Below are 17,676 nucleotides of genomic sequence, written 5' to 3' on the forward strand. Positions count from 1 at the left end.
GTTGAGAATAGACTATGATGAGGCAAAGAATTAGGGAAATTATAGTTAGGAGACTACTGCCCTAATCTGGGCAAGAAATATTGGGAGTATGGACCAGAGTGGCAAGAGGGGAGATAGTGAGAGGTAGGATTTTGGATATATTTTGAAAGCAGAACTAAGAGGATCCACTGAAGGACTGAGTGGTGAAGTATGAAAGCAGTCAAGGCTAACACCATGGTTTTGGCTTGAGCAACTGGAAGGATGGAGTTGCCATTTATTAAGATGGGGAAGACTGAGGAGAAACATATTACCAGGGGCAGATGAGTTGGGCTTAGGGCATGTAGACTGAAGGGTAAGGTATGTGAGAGAGATGTTCAAGGAGGTGGTCACATTCTGGATCATGAATACCTTAAGAGCTGGTATTTTTATTTTTTCCTGAATATGATGAGAGCCTATGAAAGATTTTCAGTAGGACTGTAAAATATAATGATTTTTTAAAATATTTATTTATTTATTTTTGGCTGCGTTGGGTCTTTGTCGCTGTGCGCAGGCTTTCTCTAGTTGCGGTGAGTGGGGGCTACTCCTCCTTGTGCGCAGGCTTCTCATTGCAGTGGCTTCTCTTGTTGCAGAGCACGGGCTCTAGGCGCGTGGGCTTCAGTAGTTGTGGCATCTGGGCTCAGTAGTTGTGGCTCACGGGCTCTAGAGCGCAGGCTCAGTAGTTATGGCTCATGGGCTCTAGAGCGCAGGCTCAGTAGTTACGGCACACGGGCTTAGTTGCTCCGTGGCATGTGGGATCTTCCCAGACCAGGGCTCGAACCCGTGTCCCCTGCATTGGCAGGCAGATTCCCAACCGGTGAACCACCAGGAAAGCCCCATATAATGATTTTTTTAACACCTAATCTTCAAAGGTTGAAAGAACTTACACAAAATTCATACAAATTTAAAAACAAAGTCAGGAGACACCATCAAGAAAGTGGAAAGACAGTATACACAATGGGAGAAAATATTTGCAAATCATATATCTAATAAGGGAATTGTATGCAGAGTATGTAAAGAACTCTTACAACTCAACAATAAAAGGACAAATAATCTGATTTAAAAATGGACAAAGCATCTGAACAGGTATTTCTCCATAGAAGATAAACAGATGGCCAATAAGCACATGAAAAGATACTGAATATCATTATCCATTCGGGAAATGCAAATCAACTTCATTGAGATACCACTTCACACGCCCTGGGATGGTTATAATCAAAGAGACAGATAACAAGTATTGTCTTGGATGTGGAGAAGTTGGAACTCTCATACATGGCTGATGAGAATTTTAAATAGTGAAGGTGCTTTGGAAAATAGTTTGGCAGTTCCTCCAAATGTTACATGTGACCCAGCAATTCAGTCCTAGCTTTGCATACCTGAGAGAAATGAAAACTATGTGTACACAAAAACTTGTACATGAATGTTCACAGCAAGTTTATTCATAACAGCCAAAAAGTAGAAACAATCCAAATATCCATCTACTGATGAATAGATAAATAAAATATGGTATATCCGTAATGGGATGTTATTCAACAGCACAAAGAAGTGAAATTCTGATATGCACTACAACATGGGTGAACCCTGTAAATATTATGCTAACTGAAAGAAGCCAGTCATACAAGACCACGTATTTTATGGTTTCATTCATATAAGATAGCAAGAATAGACAAATCTATAGAGGCAGAAAGCAGATTAATGATTGCCTAAGACTGGGAGGTTTGGGAAGAAATGAGAATTGACTGCTAGTGGGTACAGGGTTTCTTTTTGGGGTGATGAAAATGTTCTAAAATTGACTGTGATGGTGGTTGCACAACTCTCTGAATATACTAAAAACCATTGAATTACACACTCTAAATTGGTAAATTATATGGTATGTGAATTATATCAATAAATCTGTTAAAAAAGACAAAGTTAGGACCAAGGAAACCAAGGAGATATAATTTTTAATAGGCGATATAGATATAACCAGATTTTTTTTTTTACCAGAATTAAATGGTGGACAGTACAATGTGGTCTTCTTTGATGAGGATCTATAGTATTGGTACTTTGTGTTGCAAGGACTGATAAACTGCTGAGCGAAAATTTATGTGGAATTTTTAATTACCCAACCAAAATTCTTGCCAATCATCCTACCTCTTCACAAACATATGCATCATATTTCTGTCTTGTGCAATCACTCTTTCAGCAAAGAAGAAAGTGGATTAGGAGTGATTAGATTGAAGGGATGACTATTGTGGCATTCCAAGTGAGGCATGATTAGGACCTGAACTTTAGTGGCAAGGATTGCTTAGAAGGAAAACTTGAGAACAATTCAAGAGTGATAATCCACTGTTGTTAATGATTGGTTGTTTAAGAGAGGAAGATAGAGTCCGTGATGACCCTCAGCCCTCTGACTTAGGAAATAGGACGAATGATGACTCATTCACTATGTGAAGGAACACAAATAGAAAAGCAAGAGTGTGTTGGAGTGACAGGTCTGGAAAACACTGAAATACCTACAGCACTTTGAAGTGGAGATATCTAGCAGGCATTTGCATGTCCCAGCCTGGAAAGCAAGGGAAAGGTTCTGGGCTGAAAGCATAGTTGTTCCCTTGGGAAAGTGTGTAGAGTGAGAAAAGAATAGTTTTAGTGTGATGGGCTCCTTATAGTTATGCTTGCATCTAAATGATGAGACATTTCTGAAGAAAAGAAAATCAATGACTATTATTCTTGGGTGAATTATTCTTCCTTGGTGAGCAACAGCGAAAATTCTAAGGCTAAATTATTAAGAAAATATAGCTTTATTGATTTATTTTTTTAAATAACTGATATAAACTTCTCACGGGCTTTGATCACCTTTCTTCCCTGTTTAGCAGGGAAATGATGAGTTAAAGTTATTAATGCCATCCAGTTACTTCCAGGTAAAAGTCTCTTTTGGGTAGAAGCTGAGTCTTTCAGATTTTCTCGCACTCCATATTCCTGAGGATGATCATACCTCTTGATTTGCCTGGGACAGTCCCAGTATGTGCCTGCTGTTCTCACATAATCTTTTATAGAGCTCCCTTTTACTCTCAGAAAGGTCCCAGTTTGGACAAATCGTCACCCTAAATATAGGTGTATAGGCCAGAGGTGGGGGAGGGGTGAAGTTGGGTCTTGAGGGTGTCTGGGATCCACAGGTTGTCTCTGAATTTTTACTAATTTGTGCTGCAGGTTTCAAGACTAGTTCATACCTGGGCTGGACTCTACTGATAAAGTCATTGATGAACTTACAGCCGTATTTTGGGCCTGAAGTCCTCCATTGCTGATTTTTCCTCACCTTAGCTTTATTGCCGCCCCAAACCCCTTAAGTCTCATTGAAGTCCTCCATCCAGACTTTGACTTAGTTGCCTTTCTACAACCTTTGTGGTAAACTCACCTAGACACGACAGCCCTATGCCAGGTATTTTGGTTCTAAATTTGACCACCTTCTCTGCATTGCCTTTGGGATGTGGAACCTTGAGAACTAGTTTACAGTATACAGGAGTTGAGGGACTCTTAGGAGGGCTGAGGCCTCCTCTCTGCCTGAGTATCCCAAGCTCTTATTTTTATGTTGAGTTTCCACCTTGTGTGGATGTTTTCTCCTAGAGTTCTAAACAGGGAGTTTGGCACATGCCCTCTACTTCGGGCTTTCTCTTCACCTCTTCTAATGTTATCATCACACCTATTACCCCCACCTCCAGATTTTGGGCTTGAAGGAGAGAAGTCAGTCCCCATTGTTTAACTGCTTGTTTCCTAAGCCTCTGTCCCCTTTATCTTTCCAATAAACCTTTAGGCTGGAAGGTGTAGAGGGGGGATCTATCTTAGGTCACATGAGTTCTTATAGTAAAACTCTGTAGTTCATGTAAAACTCTGTGGTTCTGTCCACAAGCCTTAATCTATATATGTTAATAGGACCTTGAAGAATGTAGCAGGATGTTAAATGTGCTTTCATGTAGTCTTAGAGTTTGGACAGTGACCTTAATAGATGAGAACAAAATAAAAATGACAACTACCCCATCACCTATTCTGTGTAGAACCATCTATGTAGAATTTGTAATAAGTGAGATCAAAACCTAATTCTTTCAACATTAGACCATCACCAATCTCTAAGCTATTTAAGAAAAGACAAAGAATGCACTGAGAGGATGAAATGATCAAGAATGTTTATTTCTTTGATAAGAGTTATTGGTGTCATATGCAAGGAGAGGGGGAAACTTCTCCCTCACCTCAACACAAGAGAGAAGCTCCCAGAGATCCATTTGGAAAGTTCAACATATGTTCCCTGGAATTTGGTTTCTGACTCACACCTGGTAAAGCTAAAAGCAAGAAGGCCTGTTAGATGCTTTGGAATGGCTGATAAAGAGGACACTAGAAATACTTTCAGAGTTTGGCACAGCAAAGATTTGTGCATATTGCCCAGACGTCAGACATAGATCCCACAGAAGGGATCATCTTGAAAGGGATCATGCCCAATACGACTTCCTGGAAAGGACAAAATAAACTTGACTGAAAGAGACTGGAAATTCTACCATCAAATGCAAAAGCTGAGGACATCATAAAGAGCAAGTGAGAGAGCCCCGGAGATAGGGAAATCTTATCACCAAACCCTTCAAAATACTTCAGGTTTGGGCTTCCCTGGTGGCACAATGGTTAAGAATCCACCTGCCAATGCAGGGGACACAGGTTTGAGCCCTGGTCCAGGAAGATCCCTCATGCCGCGGAGCAACTAGGCCCGTGCGCCACAATTACTGAGCCCGCGCTCTAGAGCCTGCGAGCCACAACTACTGAAGCCTGTGCGCCTAGAGCCTGTGCTCCGCAACAAGAGAAGCCACCGCAGTGAGAGGCCCACGCACTGCAACGAAGAGTAGCCCCCACTCGCTGCAACTAGAGAAAGCCCACGCACAGCAACAAAGACCCAACGCAGCCAAAAATAAAATAAATAAATTTATTTAAAAAAAACTACTTCAGGTTTGAAAGAGTCAGCATTTGGTTATCTGTCATGCCCAAAGGGCACCAAGGACATATTATAATAGTATCAGTTAAAATCAGGAAAGACCTTTCCCACAGTTCCTTCCTGCTACTCCAATGCCAAAGGATCCTAAAGAGTAGTTAACAAATGGGGAAGGAAAAAGAGCAAGAAATAGAGAAAAAAAACAGCAATGGTTGCTTTCCTCACTGCAGGTTATGAGTCTAAATCAGACCTAAGTTGGGAAAAGGAAGAGGTTTAAGTTGGATAATAAGAGTTTAGTGTTGTGATATTATGCTGGGCTTTTTATTACCTAAAAATGACTATTTATTGGCCAGAGAATACCACAAAAGCAACAGAATACACGTGAAAGGGGCAAGAAAGCACTATTTTGACAGGATGAATTTATTTTTTTGTATCTGATTCTTTTTTTCCAATATTTTTTATTGAAGTATAGTTGATTTACAATGTTGTGTTAATTTCTGCTGTGCAGCAAAGTGATTCTGTTGTACATATATATACATTCTTTTTAAAATATTCTCTTCCATTACGGTTTATCATAGGATATTGAATATAGTTCTCTGTGCTATACAGTAGGACCTTGTTGTTTATACATTCTATATATAAAAGCTTACGTCTGCTAACCCCAACCTCCCACTCCATCCCTCCCCCAATCCTCTCCCCCTTGGCAACCACCAGTCTGTTCTCTATGTCTGTCATTCTGTTTCTGTTTCATAGATAGGTTCATTTGTGTCATATTTTAGATTCCATGTATAAGTGATATAATATGGTATTTGTCTTTCTCTTTCTGACTTACTTCACTTAGCATGATAATCTCTAGTTGCATCCATGTTGCTGCAAATAGCATTATTTTGTTCTTTTTTATGACTGAGTAGTATTCCATTGTATATGTGTACCACATCTTATTTATCTGTTCATCTACTGATGGACATTTAGGTTGTTTCCATGTCTTGGCTATTGTGAATAGTGCTGCTATGAACATGGGGGTGCATGTGTCTTTCTGAATTATAGTTTTTAACAGGTTGAATTTAAAGGGGAAATGTGAAGGAATAAAATACTTTTTTGCTTACTGAGTTCAACTTTTCACTAAAGCAGTAATAGGAATTTAAAAATCATCTTCTCACATTTAGTTTTCAACTCCACTCTCTTGCTGGGGACTCAGAAATTCCACTTTGGTGGTCAGAGGCTGAGCTTTGATTCTTTTGTATTCCTCTTGTAATAGCTAATCCTCTTTTACACATTTGGATAGGATTGGGGGCAGTCTCATTTGTGAAAGTATAAAATAGACAAGAATATTAATTTTTTTAAAGTATTATCTCTAATGTTACTTGAGATCCTTACCACAAGAATCCTGGAAAACAAGAGACTTTCCAGGTGGTCCAGTGGGTAAGACTCCATGCTCCCAGTACAGGGGGCCCAGGTTCAATACCTGGTTGGGGAACTAGATCCCACATGTATGCCACAACTAGGAGTCATGCTGCAACTAAGAGTCTGCATGCCTCAACTAAGAAGTCCACATGCTGCAACTAAAAAACAAGATCCTGCATGCCACAAAGAAGATCCTGCATGCCGCAACTAAAACCCAGCACAGCCAAAATAAATGAATAAATTTAAAAATATTTTCTTTAAAAAGGTAATGAGATATCATTTCTTAAAAAAAAAAAAAAAGAATCCTGGAAAACAAGATTGCTATTCCTTTCCATAAATGAGATAATTAAGACTCAAGACAGGTAAAGTAACTTTCCCAAGGCCACTGAAGTGTAAGTAGCAGAACTGAGCTTTAAATCAAGGTCTGTCTGATTCTAAATACTATGCTTTGTCCTCTACACATATTGTCTCACACTGATGAATGTATAAGTATATTGCCCTTTATTATGAAACTATTTGTTCATATAGATATGTTAGCATTTTTTCTAACTAGCTTTATTTTTTCTATAGGATAATTGATTGCATAGAAATGTCTTTAAGTATTATTTGAGTATTCTCAAAAGTTACTGAAAGAGTAAAAGAAGCCCATTAATTTGTTCTTATTCTAGCATGATGATGTTAGCAGACCAAAGTATTTCTCCAAAGCCGAAGAGTACTTCAAATTCAGAATCAGGTAATTAGTAATGAAACTAATCATTTTTATAATCCTCTATTTATTTATTTATTTTTAACATCTTTATTGGAGTATAATTGCTTTACAGTGTTGTGTTAGTTTCTGCTGTATAACAAACTGAATCAGCTATATGCATACATGTATTGCCACATCCCCTCCCTCTTGCGTCTCCCTCCCACCCTCCTTATCTGACCCCTCTAGGTGGTGGCAAAGCACCGAGCTGATCTCCCTGTGCCATGCAGCTGCTTCCCAGTAGCTATCTATTTTACATTTGGTAGTGTATATATGTCAATGCTACTGTCTCACTTCGTCCCTGCTTACCCTTCCCCCTCCCCATTCCTCAAGTCCATTCTCTACGTCTGTGTCTTTATGCCTGTCCTGCCCCTAGGTTCATCAGAACCATTTTTTTTTAGAATCCATATATATGTGTTAGCATACGGTATTTGTTTTTCTCTTTCTGACTTACTTCACTCTGTATGACAGACTCTAGGTCCATCCACCTCACTACAAATAACTCAATTTCATTTCTTTTTATGGCTGAGTAATATTCCATTGTATATATGTGCCACATCTTCTTTATCCATTCATCTGTCGTTGGACACTTAGGTTGCTTCCATGTCCTGGCTATTATTGTAAATACAGCTGCAATGAGCATTGTGGTACATGACTCTTTCTGAATTATGGTTTTCTCAGGGTATATGCCCAGTAGTGGGATTGCTGGGTCATATGGTAGTTCTATTTTTAGCTTTTTAAGGAACCTCCATACTGTTCTCCATAGTGGCTGTATCAATTTACATTCCCACCAACAGTGCAGGAGGGTTCCCTTTTCTCCACACCCTCTCTAGCATTTATTGTTTGTAGATTTTTTGTTGATGGCCATTCTGACTGGTGTGAGGTGATACCTCATTGTAGTTTTGATTTGCATTTCTCTAATGATTGGTGATGTTGAGCATCTTTTCATATGTTTGTTGGCAATCTGTATATCTGCTTTAGAGAAATGTCTATTTAGGTCTTCTGCCCATTTTTGGATTGGGTTCTTTTGTTTTTGATATTGAGCTGCATTAGCTGTTGTGTATTTTGAGATTAATCCTTTGTCAGTTGCTTCGTTTGCAAATATTTTCTCCCATCTGAGGGTTGTCTTTGAGTCATGTTTATGGTTTCCTTTACTGTGCAAAAGCTTTTAAGTTTCATTAGGTCCCATTTGTTTATTTTTGTTTTTATTTGCATTTCTCTAGGAGGTGGGTCAAAAAGGATCTTGTTGTGATTTATGTCATAGAGTGTTCTGCCTATGTTTTCCTCTAAGAGTTTTATAGTGTCTGGCCTTACATTTAGGTCTTTAATCCATTTGGAGTTTATTTTTGTGTATGGTGTTAGGGAGTGTTCTAGTTTCATTCTTTTACATGTAGCTGTCCAGTTTTCCCAGCACCACTTATTGAAGAGGCTGTCTTTTGTCCATTGTATACTCATGCCTCCTTTATCAAAGATAAGGTGATCGTGTGTGCGTGGGTTTATCTCTGGGCTTTCTATCTTGTTCCATTGATCTTTATTTCTGTTTTTGTGCCTGTACCATACGGTCTTGATTACTGTAGCTTTGTAGTATAGTCTGAAGTCTGGGAGCCTGATTCGTCCAGCTCTGTTTTTCTTTCTCAAGATTGTTTTGGCTATTCGGGGTCTTTTGTGTTTCCATACAAATTGTGCAATTTTTTGTTCTAGTTCTGTGAAAAATGCCAGTGGTAGTTTGATAGGGATTGCACTGAATCTGTAGATTGCTTTGGGTAGTATAGTCATTGTCACAATGTTGATTCTTCCAATCCAAGAACATGCTATATCTCTCCATCTGTTTGTATCATCTTTAATTTCTTTCATCAGTGTCTTATAGTTTTCTGCATACAGGTCTTTTTTCTCCTTAGGTGGGTTTATTCCTAGGTATTTTATTCTTTTTGTTGCAATGGTAAATGATCTTTGCTATTGTTCCCTTCATTTCTTTTTCATTTATTTCTGATCTGACCTTTATGATTTCTTTCCTTCTGCTAACTTTGGGGTTTTTTTGTTCTTCTTTCTCTAACTGCTTTAGGTGTAAGGTTAGGTTGTTTGAGATTTTTCTTGTTTTTTGAGGTAGGATTTTATTGCTAGGAACTTCCCTCTTAGAATTGCTTTTGCTGCATCCCATAGGTTTTGGGTCATCGTGTTTTCATTGTCATTTGTTTCTAGGTATTTTTTGATTTCCCCTTTGATTTCTTCAGTGATCTCTTGGTTATTTAGTAGTGTATTGTTTAGCCTCCATGTGTTTGTATTTTTTACAGGTTTTTTCCTGTAATAGATATGTAGTCTCATAGCATTGTGGTCGGAAAAGATACTTGATACAATTTCAATTTTCTTTAGTTTACCAAGGCTTAATTTGTGACCCAAGATATGATCTATCCTGGAGAATGTTCCATGCGCACTTGAGAAGAAAGTGTATTCTGTTGTGCTTGGATGGAATGTCCTATAAATATCAATTACGTCCATCTTGTTTAATGTATCATTTAAAGCTTGTGTTTCCTTATTTGTTTTCGTTTTGGATGATCTGTCCATTGGTGAAAGTGGGGTGTTAAAGTCCCCTACTATGATTGTGTTATTGTCAATTTCCCCTTTTATGGCTGTTAGCATTTGCCTTATGTATTGAGGTGCTCCTATGTTGGGTGCATAAATATTTACAATTGTTATATCTTCTTCTTGGATTGATCCCTTGATCATTATGTAGTGTCCTCCTTTGTCTCTTGTAATAGTCTTTATTTTAAGGTCTCCTCTGTCTGATATGAGAATTGCTACTCCAGCTTTCTTGTAATTTCCATTTGCATGGAACATCTTTTTCCATCCGCTCACTTTCAGTCTGTATGTGTCCCTAGGTCTGAAGTGAGGGTCTTGTAGACAGCATATATACCGGTCTTGTTTCTGTATCCATTCAGCCAGTCTATGTCTTTTGGTTGGAGCATTTAATCCATTTGCATTTATGGTGATTATCGAAATGTATGTTCCTATTACCATTTTGTTAATTGTTTTGGGTTTGTTTTTGTAGGTCTTTTCCTTCTCTTGTGTTTCCTGCCTAGAGAAGTTCCTTCAGCATTTGTTGTAAAGCTGGTTTGGTGATGCTGAATTCTCTTAACTTTCACTTATCTGTAAAGGTTTTAATTTCTCCATCAAATCTGAATGAGATCCTTGCTGGGCAGAGTAATCTTGGTTGTAGTGTTTTCCCTTTCATCACTTTAAATATGTCCTGCCACTCCCTTCTGGCTTGCAGAGTTTCGCTGAAAGAGCAGCTGTTAACTTTATGGGGATTCCCTTGTATGTTATTTGTTGTTTTTCCCTTGCTGCTTTTAATATTTTTTCTTTGTATTTAATTTTTGATAGTTTGATTAATATGTGTCTTGGTGTGTTTCTCCTTGGATTTATCCTGTATGGGACTCTCTGCACTTCCTGGAATTGATTAACTATTTCCTTTCTCATGTTAGGAAAGTTTTCGACTATAATCTCTTCAAATATTTTCTCAGGCTCCTTTTTTTCTCTTCTTCTTTGGGACCCCTATAATTCGAATGTTGGTGTGTTTAATGTTGTCCCAGAGGTCTCTGAGACTGTCCTCAATTCTTTTCATTCTTTTTTCTTTATTCTGCTCCCTGGCAGTTATTTCCACCATATTATCTTCCAGCTCACTTATCTGTTCTTCTCCCTCAGTTATTCTGTTATTGATTCCTTCTAGAGTATTTTTAATTTCAGTAATTGTGTTCTTTATCACTGTTTGTTTGCTCTTTAGTTCTTCTAGATCCTTGTTAAATGTTTCTTGTATTTTCTCCATTCTGTGTCCGAGATTTTGGGTCATCTTTACTGTCATTACTCTGAATTCTTTTTCTGGTAGGTTGCCTATTTCGCCTTCATTTATTTGGCCTTGTAGGTTTTTACCTTGCTCCTTTGTCTGTAACATATTTTTTTGTTGCTTCATTTTTTTTTTTTTTTTGATGTGTGATGCTGTATTCCTGTCTTACTTGTTGTTTGGCCTGAGACGTCCAGAACTGGAGTTTGCAGGCAGTTGGATAGAGCTGGGTCTTGGTGCTGAGATGAGGATCTCTGGGAGGCCTCACTCTGATTGATATTCCCTGGGATTTGAGGTTTCTCTGTTAGTCCAGTGGTTTCGACTTGGAACTCCCACCACAGGAGCTCGGGCCTGACCTCCAGCTTGGGAACCAAGATCCCACAAGCTTCGTGGCATGGTAAAAAAAAAAATAAGAAGAAGAAAAAGAGAAAAAAGGGAGCAGTACAATATCAAAGAATAAAAAAACAAAATAAAATTAGAAAGATGAAAAATATATTAGGAAAAATAAAACTATAATTGAAACATCTGCAACAAGGTAAAATAAAACCACAACAGAAAAAAGAAAAAAAAAAAAGGTGGGGTGGGGTGGGGGAACAAGCCAGAAGGAGAGATCATGAGTCGCTGGGGATTCCTCCATCCCCTTAGGTGTCCGTGGTCCCCCACCGGTGCCTGCTAGGTACCCTAGTTGTGAGGAGCTGCAAATTTTGTTTCCTCCTAGTACACCATCTTGACCCTGACTCCCTCTGTTTATTTTTGTCACAGTGCTGCAGTGTATGTTAAGAAAACTGGTAGCCCAAGAAATTGAGTGCTTTTTAGTGTGGTTGTATTTAAGAAATGAAGATATGTGAGGTTAGGTCTTAACTATTCCCACAGCACCCATCATTAATTCATTGAATAAATATTTACTGAGTATGTATTCTGTACTAGGCATTACTATATATACTGATAGGGAGTGATGTATTTTCCCTAACCTTGTAAATTTCAGTCATAGGAGAGGAAGATAATCAGTAAACAGATGCACTGGAGTTATGTGTGATGGTTGAAAAATAAAAGAATCAACAAAGTGCCTCGCATTTTGGGCCCTCTGTTATTTAGTTTACTATTAAAATAAACTTAGCAAGACCTTTACAACCTTATTAACATCTATTGTATTTCAGATTTCTATTTTCTTTATTTCCTGCAACAAGTTTTATAGCATCTGTTTGGGGATTAATTTAAAGAATTGCTTGCTTTGCTCCTGATGGATATAAATGTTTGTATGAACTGAAAAAAGGAGTTTTTTGGTGTTGTCTTCACTTTAAGCAGTTGTCTTAATGAGCATTTAGAAAATGCCAGGTATTATGTTAGGAAGTGTGGGTATAAAAATGCTTAAGATGGTTTCTGTTGTAAGGGAAATGAATCTAGTGGTAAAAACTAAACTTGTAAAAGGACACATCCTTGGAAAGAGTGGCACCTACTACCTTGGAGGGTGAGCATTAGAAGGAAGATTTGCTTTATAGATCACAATTAAGGAACTTGTGTACAAGGGAAGAAAGATATGAAAGGGAAAGTTGGTAAGGGTATCAAAAACAATCATGATTTTATCTAGTTCTTGCCAGATTTTGGCTGTGGAAAATATTATTTATAAAGCCTTGTAGTAAGGCAGAATATTGATTCTGTAATTATGTATGCTTGTGTATTCTTACTTTTATGTGGTTGATTGACTTAAAATTTCAAATTAAATGAATTACATCTTGCTCTAGCATTATTTTTTACACATTCCTTAATTCAGCAAATCCAAGTTTGTTCCAGTTGTTTGTCAGGCTCTTTACTAAGTGTTAGGAAACCAAGAAATGGCTATATTCCTGCCCTCAAGGGTTCATAACCTAGTAATAAAAACAAACAAACAAGAAATTACTTTTCAGACATCTCCTGTTCAGTCTTCTTTGCAATCTTATCTACTGCTATTAGCTATTAAATGTGGGAGTTCTTAAAGGCTGATTCCTAGATTTTAATCTCTGTTCAGTCTACCCCCTGATATGTATAAGTGTCCTATAAAAGGCAGGGCTTCCAGACTTTCCATTCTAGACTCTCCTCTGAGGTAAAACCCTTATATGTAGCTGCCTTCTGGACATCTCCGCTTGGATGTTTCAGAGACACCTTATCTCATCATTCGTTAATTCCACTCATTCAACGAATATTTATTAAGCACCTACAGTGTAACACAAACTGTTTTAGTTGCTGGGGAACATGACAAATTTCTTGCCCTAACAGAGTTTATGTTATAGTGGAGAAAGAAAGAAAATAAACAGATAAAAACAGATAAACAAATACATATATCACAATGCCAAAAGTAAGAGTAATGAGGGAAAATAAAGAAGGGTAAAAACAGAGTGTGTGACTAGGAATGCTGTTTTAGACAGGCTAATCAGGATAGGCCTCTCTGAGGAGTTCACATCCGGACAGAGCTTGAATGAAGTGAGAGAGTGGGCCATGTGAAAATCTGATGGCAGAGCATGCCAAGCATAAGGGAATCACAAGTGAAAAGGCCATGAGATGGGAATATTTAGCATGTTGGAAGAAGAGAAAAGAGGTTAGTGTGACTGGAGCAAGATGAGGAAATAAAAATGCATGGTTGAAATTGTAGTTGGTGAACAAGTGGTATAATGTAGTCTCATATGCCATCTCAAAGAGTAGGGATTTTTTTCTAAATGTGTTGATAAGTGCATCTTAGAGCAGAGGAATGACATGATCAGGTACATATTTTAGAATTATCACTCTGGCTACTATGTGGATAATAGACTAAGGGGTAAGAGTGGAAGCAAGAAAACCTTGTCAAATAAACTATTGCAATGGTCAGATAATGGTGTTTGAGACCAAATTGATAACAGTGGTCTGATTTGGAATATATTTTAAAGGCGGGTGGGCCAGGATTTTCTGATTAGGCTGGTTGTTGGGTAAGAGAAAAGTCAAGAATGACTCTTAAATTATTGGTTTGAGCAACTAGATGAATGGTGGTATCATTTCTTGAGATAGGAACATTGTAGGTCAGAGCAAGTTAGGAAAATAATTAAGAGTCTTTGGTTTGCACATATTAAATTTGATTTGTCAGCTCATGTACATAATGTTACATGAAAGAATGCAAACACAAACAGGTATATACTCATTTATTTTATACATATATATGAAGTTCAAGAACAGACAAGACTTATTCTGGCTGACAGAAGTCAGAATAGTGGTAATCTTTAAAAAGGGGGTGCTGACTGGGAAAAAACATATAGGAAATTTCTGGTTGGAAATATTTTATGTCTTGATCTGGGTGATAATTATATGGACGAATACATGTAAATATAAAATTTGTTCCCATTACTGTACATATGGAGTACCTTAAGAAAATATTAAAACATTAAGAGGCTTTTTAACCTTCAGCTGGAGATGTCGTGAAAGCAGTTTGTGACACAAGAGTCCAGAGTTCAGGGCAGAGACTGGGGCTGCAGATAAATATTTAGAGTCAGGTATAGATGTTTTGAAGCCGTTAGAGTAGGTGAGTCACTTAGGAAGGGAAAAGAAATAGAAAAGAGACATATAAAAAGAATGTAAATGGAACACTTCAACATTTAGAAACAGCTATAACAAAAGTTTCCAAGAGATCAAATAAAAGAAGGGTTGATGACTGAGAATTGTTAAAACCAAGACCTAACCTAGTCTTCCTCCTCCAGTGTCCTCCATCTCAACAAATGTAGCTTAATAAACCAAAGCATGGGATCATCCTCAACACCTTCCTGTTTGTCATTTCTGTCTCTAATCTATTACCAAATCTTAGTACTAATTTTATCTTTTACAGAACTCTCAAACCTACAGCTTCTCTCTACATTGGGAGATGAAGATGAGAGGAATGATTAGCCTCAAAGTTTGCCAGATTTAGCAAATAAAGATACACAATGCCCAGTGAAATTAGAATTCAGAAAAGCAGCAAATAATTTTTTAATATAATTATGTCATAAACATTGCCTAGGCTGTACTATTACACAGAAAATACTTAAACTAAAAAGAATTTGTAATTCATCTGAAATTCACATTTAAGTGGGCATCCTATGTTTAATCTCAGCAATGAGGCTGGAAATATGTAAGCGATACAGGGATTATAAAAATAGGATCTTGTATGCCAATTTAAGGAGCTTAAGTTTTAACTTGAGGGCAGTGGAAAGCCTTTAAAGAGTGTTAAGCAGATGATATTAGATTTGTATTTTAGGTATACAGTGTGGATAGTGGACTGCAAGGGGAGGTGATTTGGAAGGCTATTGGGATCTATGTAGCAGGAAAGGGTTTGGGGTACAAATAAAGTTTTTGGTAAGATGAAAGAGGCCTGAGTATGTTTTAAATGCTGGTAGAAAAGTTGGAGTAGAAAGGGATAGACTGAAAATACAGGATAGTAGAAATGGAAGGATAATTAATGAAGAATTCTAATCACATGCAACTTTCTCTACTAATTGAAAAGTAAATATTTTATATACAGTTTATTTACTCCTGTGAAACCTGGAGCTCTTGAGATAAAGGTATTTTTAAGAATTCTTTCTCCTATCTGTAGCAAGTCAGGTTGTTCAACATACATTAAGTTTTTCTTCTAAAACTATTACAAAATCATAGTCATTAAAATCCATTTTTTCCTCAAATTTGAGTTCTCTTTTCTGTACTTAGAGTTAATGACAGGTTAAATAATTAAAATACTAAAGTATATTTTTATTATAGATAATGCATCTTGTGGAGTTTTACTTGCTGAGAAAAATTACCCTTCAACCCCTCAAAAAACAAAGAAAAAAGCAAGTATTGAAGCAGAATAACCTTGTAAACCATAAATTTCATTAATATGGGACATGCTATTTTCTTTTAAACAACACTTTTATAGGAATTATTTTTCAGCTATTTAAGCCAATAATGGAAAACATTTATGGAGCTTAGCAATTAGATTGCATTATTGTTGCATGAATATATACTCTATATAAAGTTAATGAAAGAGGATTAAAACTTAAAAATTTTTCCAATTTCCTTAAATTGGATGTCTATTAATAATTAATTTAAAGTGAAAATATCACATTTGCTTTGTAGCCAGAACAGTGTTCTATGCTAAGGAACTGTAAATCAGTACATTAGGCCTGGAATCTAGAGGTCTTTGGGGAGGAATTCAGACTTGATTTTGTATATAACAGGAGCTACTATCTGAGTGGCTACTCAGTGTAAAGTATTATTCTAAGCGCTTTTCATTAATTATATGTTTTTTATAGCATTCCTATCAGGTAAGTTTTTCATTTGTTTTATTTTTTAGCTATTTTATAGCTGAGAAAAATGAGGTTTAGATATTAACCAATATGCTTGAGGAGCTTGTGACAAGTCTTTCTCAATCTAAAACCTGTACTTTTTCCACTATACCGTATGGTCACTATATACTTTGGGGAGCAAATTGAAAGAGGGCAAGAGTGTCAGCAGGAAGATTCATTAATAGAAAGTTGCAAAGATTTTTGTTGGGAGACTGTGGTGGCTTTAACTAGGATGTTTTGTAGGAGAGATGGAAAAATATGCGTGGATTGAAGATAATTTTGCCTATAGAGTTTATGGATTGGACATAGAGGATGAAAGAGTGAGAGGTGTCAATAAAAGCTTCTAGGTTTGTGTCTTAAGCAGCTTTGATGGATAAAGGTGCTGTATAATGTGATAGGTAAGGCAGGAGATCTGAAGGCACATAAAGATAAAAATGTTGGAAGGGTCATTGGCTGTAAGTTTCCAGGTCAGGAAAACAGAACAGGAGTATACAATATTATAGATATTTTAAAATTCATGGTAATGGGTGAAATCACCTGGGAAAGAGTATCTAGAGAGTAAGGAAGAAAAGGGGGTCCAGGATCAATTCTTGAAAAACTCTACAGTCACATGGAAAAGGAAAAGTGGGCAGAGAGAACGGGGAAAATAAACAGCATATGGTATCATAGAAGGTAAAGGAGGAGAGCTTTTGCTCCTAAAAGGGAGAGTGGCCAACTATGCTGAGTGCTGCTTGGAGGTCCAGTGTTATAAAGAATTTTGAAAAATTGGAGGACTTCCAGTTTCTGGTCCAACATGAAAGGAACTTAGAAGTCACTACTCTGTCCTAACAACAAGTAGAAACCTGAACAAACTTAAAAATAAGCAACTCTTTATAGATCTGTCAAAGAAGTAAGTAAGGTCACATAGTAAACTGCTACACCAAAATATGGAAAGACAGACAGGTGGATACAGAGAATAATGACTTACCAGAGCAGAAACACATGAACAGAAACCTCCCTGTGAACCAGTGCTGGGGTGGGAAACCCAAAAGTGTGATTGATGAATTGCTGAAGGCTCAGTGTGGACAACTCTGAAAGTTAAAAACTCAAGAGGGACCCAGTCATCAGAGGAACCTCCACACTTTTGTGAGTTTTACCTGCAGAAACTCTACCAGATCCTCACCGTGAATATCGGAGAAGAATACCCTCATGCTTCTGGTAGTGGAAAGGGAAAAGGAATCATTTTGAAATACATCAAAATATTCTGTTCTTCTTAACAAAGCCTGCCCTCAACAGAAAGTGTTTTACAATAGCCTAACTTGCTGGGGTTTTATCAGAGCCTAACCTACCTGGGGAGGGGAAGTACCTGATTCCAGCCAGCTCTCCCCTTCCAAGTGGAGGAAGGAAATTATTCAATTCCAGCTCCCTCTAGCCTTCCACATGGGCGAATGGAAGT

The 17,676-nt window shown here is 37.5% G+C and overlaps 1 protein-coding gene across 1 annotated transcript in view; it reads left to right on the forward strand.

Moving 5' to 3' along the window:
- MEIKIN (meiotic kinetochore factor) overlaps positions 1 to 17,676 on the forward strand; it is a 158,659-nt gene that overhangs the window by 41,286 nt on the left and 99,697 nt on the right. The window contains exons 7-8 of the mRNA XM_082457962.1: positions 7,036 to 7,100; positions 15,676 to 15,746. Coding sequence (XP_082314088.1) covers positions 7,036 to 7,100; positions 15,676 to 15,746 — 136 coding nt within the window. The remainder of the gene's footprint in view (positions 1 to 7,035; positions 7,101 to 15,675; positions 15,747 to 17,676) is intronic.

Source organism: Balaenoptera physalus (genome assembly GCF_965194825.1).
Source record: "Balaenoptera physalus genome assembly, chromosome: 3".
Classification (NCBI taxonomy): domain Eukaryota; kingdom Metazoa; phylum Chordata; class Mammalia; order Artiodactyla; family Balaenopteridae; genus Balaenoptera; species Balaenoptera physalus.